Source organism: Sinocyclocheilus rhinocerous, unplaced genomic scaffold (genome assembly GCF_001515625.1).
Source record: "Sinocyclocheilus rhinocerous isolate Xijiao unplaced genomic scaffold, SAMN03320098_v1.1 scaffold218, whole genome shotgun sequence".
Lineage (NCBI taxonomy): Eukaryota > Metazoa > Chordata > Actinopteri > Cypriniformes > Cyprinidae > Sinocyclocheilus > Sinocyclocheilus rhinocerous.
In genome coordinates, this window is record NW_015664181.1 from 998665 (window position 1) to 1004318 (window position 5654).

At 40.9% G+C, this 5654-nt stretch overlaps 1 protein-coding gene across 1 annotated transcript; it reads left to right on the plus strand.

The window, feature by feature from the left end:
* Positions 1–3552: 3552 nt before the first annotated feature.
* On the plus strand, positions 3553–5235 carry LOC107729737 (potassium voltage-gated channel subfamily A member 10-like). Its single transcript, XM_016540410.1, has one exon. The coding sequence runs from the start codon at positions 3553–3555 to the stop codon at positions 5233–5235; it is 1683 nt and encodes a 560-aa protein (XP_016395896.1).
* Positions 5236–5654: the final 419 nt, after the last annotated feature.

A 5654-nucleotide genomic window follows, 5' to 3' on the forward strand; every position in this document is an offset into this window, starting at 1 on the left:
ATTGCTACAAATATACCCCAGCGACTTAAGACTGGTTTTGTGGTCCAGGGTCACAATTGGTAAAACGCTGTTTTTTAAATAGAATATATGTAAAGGGGTAGTTCACACAAATGGAAATTCTGCTTATCTGATTCAACTTCAAGTTGGCCAAAACCCTTTATTTTTTCTTCTGTGGGACACAAAATAATATATTTTGAAGAAAGTTGGACTCTAAACAACATTAGAATAAATCAAAATATCTTCATTGTATTACACAGAAGGAAGAAATGCATACAGGTATGGAACAATATAAGGATTAATCAATTATTTTTGGGTGAACTATCAAACTGTCCCTTTAAGTTATGCAAATGTTGTACAGAATCATACTGTATATGGCCAGTACAGCTGGGTATATAACAATCTAAGCAGTACGATGCTATTATTCTTCCTTGGGCACTGGTCAACTTTTCCTTAAAAACTAAACACCAGCACTTACCATATAAACAAGGCCATCTCGCCAGTGCTGTAAAAATGTGGCCACATGAAATAGAATGCCCGTGTAACCCACCCATCCAACAATACTCCTCTGACAATGGAAAAGATAGGCCCTGCTGTATACTAATAGGGTCAATGGAATATAACGCGGAGCGAAGGTGAGAGGTGTGCGTTACTTTCCAGTGCAGCCAAGGTATGGAACAATATAGGGATTAATCAATTATTTTTGGGTGAACTATCAAACTGTCCCTTTAAGTTATGCAAATATTGTACAGAATCATACTGTATATGGCCAGTACAGCTGGGTATATAACAATCTAAGCAGTACGATGCTATTATTCTTCCTTGGGCACTGGTCAACTTTTCCTTAAAAACTAAACACCAGCACTTACCATATAAACAAGGCCATCTCGCCAGTGCTGTAAAAATGTGGCCACATGAAATAGAATGCCCGTGTAACCCACCCATCCAACAATACTCCTCTGACAATGGAAAAGATAGGCCCTGCTGTATACTAATAGGGTCAATGGAATATAACGCGGAGCGAAGGTGAGAGGTGTGCGTTACTTTCCAGTGCAGCCACACAAGCGGTCATGGAGCCAGAAGCTTTTCTCTTTGGCGGCTGTGGGTTCTATGGTGTCAAGTGGTACGAGGGGTAGCTGTTTAAATCCTCTGTTCAGGTTATGGTTACCTGTCTCCATTAAACTCTCTGGAAAATAGAATGCTGTAGATAAGAGGCCTGAACTGGACCTTTGACCTGCACCTTTTGTTGCGTTAGCTATCTTTAATAACGAGCCATAAACCAACGTAATGTTCACGTTCAGAACTTTACTCAGGAACTCACGTCATACCCCAGTGTCCCCCTTTTCGCCCCGTACAGCATCAACATTACACAGAAGGTTCCCTTTATACAACACCTTTGACCCCGAGAGGAACGGCACTGGAATCCAAAAGCTGCTTTAGTTGGATTTGGAATAAAGTGTGTTGAGTGTGTATATTAAAAGAACTTAAACGGTCTTAAACTGTCACAGATGCTGTTGCTTAATACAGAAACTAACAACTAACATATCAGATTGTACAAATTCAAAATACTTTTTCCGTAATATTGTACCATAGCGCACTGTTGAAAAAAAATATTACTCTTTTCCAATTGGTTTAAATAACTTAAGCATAGTATGTTTGCATAAATTAAACTGTTGGGCTCTATTATAATTTATTAATTATAAATAACAATCATTAACATTCTAAAAAACACCCACCATTTGCACAGACATGCCTAATGAACTATTTGGCTGCAACAGTCAATTGCTACTCTGCGCAGGAGAGAACAATACAACATAATTAAAATGGAAATTAATGGAGCATTGTAATAGAATAATTTCTAAATAATTATAGCACAAGATTAGTGTAATTACTTACTAACATTATCTGTGCAAATTATAACCCAAAATATATTTTGTGAACATGTAAAGCTCGTAAACGGAGTATGAGATGTGCAAGAGATGTGTGCAAGGATGTGTGCAAGGATAAAAGAATAGGAAGTGATGTAACAATGTGTTGCTTACCTGAAACTCCTCCAAAAGTAAAATTACAACCTTAACAGATAACCAACGTTAATCTACCTAGTGGAGCAAGGATGATTGAACCAATTTTACAGCTCAAATACTACATTTTGGAAACAATTCAATTAATCTGTGATGTTTGTTAAATAATAATAATATTAATAATAATAAATAAACAAACACATTTTTGTTTGTTTGTAAAAATTGAAAAAGGAGTCAAAATTACTCTCTGTGGGAATTGATCGTCACAGATGTCAAAATGAGTTCAACTTATATTACACCTGGAACATTAAGTTTGTGTTTGGTTCAGGAGGATTTAATCTTTTAATATTTCCTGACTCTCGCCCAAAAATCATGCTAAATGGGTCTGCAACCAATTTCTGGACCCTTTTGTTAAGCATTATTAATTCCATATGCAATGCAACAGTGTGAGTACAGCTTGTACTACAATACAGAAGACGTAAGTTAAAATGTGTATGTCTCACTACAAGTGGCCATAAGGGAGAAATGATGATAAAGTGCAGTTCTCAGCTCTCAAGCACACTTGGCAGTAGATAGAGAGGACAGGAAAACATGTTCAGATTGAATGCATTATTTATGTTTGTTTAGGCACATTCAAGGAGTTTTCAAGGAGAGACTAAATGAAATCTGTTAGTTGTAATGTATATCCGTACAGGATATTGACCATGCCAAGCTTGTATACCTTAATAATTATCAAAAATGTCACAAGTTTAAAGTATTATTCACTGAAATTGTTCATGAGAAAAGCAGAGACGACGGTAGAGGTGCTAGATTCATTCTCATCTCTGTTGAATTGTTCTTTTGGGTAAATATTTTTATTGAATTGGCTGATTTAGCTAGCAAGACAGGTTTGAATGATTTGTTTAGATGATTTGTTTGTTTAGACCATTAGACAGATCTGATGAGCGTTAAGATTCACTGTTCAATTTCAGTGTGTTCATTATACAAAGCTATCATACAGCATCAGAAGACTTGGAATATAGCACATCTTTCATTATATTTTAATAGTACTTTTGAAAGCATTGAAAAGGAGGTCATACCGGTTTTAAACAACAAAAGGGTAAATAAATAATGACACTCTTAATTTTGCTTAATTTTGAATGGACTGCAATTGTGGGCATCATGTCGGCCTACATTTTATTCTTTGAGTAAAATAATTGAGCTTAAAAATAAAATCTGTTTGTTCCTTTTTCATTGTCTTGTGGTAGAGTTTATATTACTTTAGATTGCTTTAATTGTTTCCTAGCCTAAGGTGCAACCTTAGCTTCCATCCATTAACACAACTGTTTTGTTCTCTTTGTTTTTATCTGCAGATCAGGTGACAGTATCTTGGGATTCGGCTCTCTGCTGCAGAACCAGCCTGAATCTTCTCTGATCTCTTCGCACTTTGCGGTGCAGAGTGGGCTGGCTGGCTGGCCTGTGCTTTTGGTTGCCCATCTGTCATTTCATCCTGGGTTAGGAGCCTGATCTCAGCACCAGGGAGGGGAGGGAGGCCATGGAGGTTCCTCTAGTCAACTTTGAGAACCTGGACGACATCGGAATCAACCTGGGAGACCCGAGTGACTCGGGATATCCGAACTCACCCACCTCAGATGCCCCGGAACCAAACCAGGGGACCCGTGGCATAAACTCACCCACACACTCACCTCAGAGAGGAAGACAGCCGAGGCACTCGCTGGCCTCTCCACCAACACTGAGCAAGAAAGGAACATCAAGCTGTAACAGCCTGATCTCCAACTGGAAGGTTCTGATGAGCAGCGAGGGCAGTCCCAATGAGGCTCTCCTAGGAAAAGTAGCCAAGGATTGTTCCGAGGACTACTTTGCTGAAAAGGAGAAATCTGAGGAGGGCGAACAAAAAGTGGTTATCAATGTCTCAGGGATGATGTACGAAACAACACTTAAAACTTTGAATCAGTTCCCAGATACCTTGCTGGGAGACCCCATGAGGAGGATTGACTACTTTGACCCCATGAGGAACGAGTATTTCTTTGACCGCAACCGCCCCAGCTTCGATGGAATCTTGTATTTCTATCAGTCCGGAGGTAAGATTCGGAGGCCAGCGAACGTGCCATTGGATGTGTTTGCGGATGAGATAGTGTTCTATCGACTGGGGCATGAGGTCATGGAACAGTTCAGGGAGGATGAAGGTTTCATCAAAGACCCTGAGCCTCAACTCCCAACCAGTGAGCTTCACCGTCAATTTTGGCTGCTCTTTGAGTACCCAGAGAGCTCCAGTGCTGCCAGGTCAGTGGCCTTAGTGTCTGTTTTTGTCATCACTATATCTATTTGTATCTTCTGCCTGGAGACGCTCCCGGAATTCCGTGATGAGCGTGAATTTATGCCTGCGTTCGTCAACTTAACCCGTGACGCCAACGGCACGCTTCTGTCCCCTACTCCTCATCCTAAGGCCATGCTCTCTGTCTTTACTGACCCTTTCTTTGTGGTGGAGACCATCTGCATCATTTGGTTCTGTTTTGAGCTTGTAGTACGTTTCATAGTGTGCCCCAGCAAGAGCGAGTTTTTCAGCAATATCATGAATGTCATTGACATTGTGTCCATTATGCCCTACTTCATTACCGTCATAACGGAACTGATGGCCACCCACGATGAAGACCCCACCGCCAGCCAGAACATGTCTCTGGCCACACTACGTGTCATCCGATTAGTGCGCGTCTTCAGGATTTTCAAGCTGTCCCGCCATTCCAAGGGCCTCCAGATTCTAGGCCAAACCCTGAAGGCCAGCATGAGGGAGCTGGGCTTGCTTATTTTCTTCCTCTTCATAGGCGTCATCCTCTTCTCCAGTGCCATTTACTTTGCTGAGGTTGACGAACCTGATACTCAGTTCGTGAGCATCCCGGAAGGATTCTGGTGGGCTGTGGTCACAATGACGACGGTCGGCTACGGCGACATGTGCCCTATCACTTTGGGGGGAAAGATGGTTGGGATCCTCTGTGCCATCGCTGGCGTGCTGACCATTGCACTTCCTGTTCCTGTCATCGTCTCCAACTTCAACTACTTCTACCATCGTGAAACGGAGCAGGCGTCGAAACAGATGATAGATGCTGCTGCTGAGGCTGCTGCAAATCAGAAAAGCAGTTCTGAAGAGAAGTATGAAAGCAATTACTCGCTGGACAAGAGCAATGGGAATTGGCAGACGGGGAAAAACGGCATTCCATAAGGATTGGTATATTTCGCATGTCTAGCAATAATGACTGTACAACAATGCACTTAGAAACGCTCAGTTTTATGGTTTGATAACTGCTTAATTAAGAGTTCTACATATGTACCTAATGCTATGCATATACCAACAGTACCTTTGCAGAACGTGCTGTTTCAAAGGTAGACCTCAAACAGGATGCTGTTTTAGCCAAAGGCTGCTAAAAACACCTTTGATGGATGACTATAAAATCTCAGAAGCACTATCTACTAAAAGGAAGCAAAAAATATTGTAAGGAACATCCCTTTAAGGCTTTACAGTAATACAAACTGAAATGCACTGAACTGAAAAAGGAATATGAAACTCGGAAGACAAAAAAAGTTCTCATGTCATCATTTGCGAGGCAAACGGCTGCGTTTGACTGAGGTCAAAACAAGCAT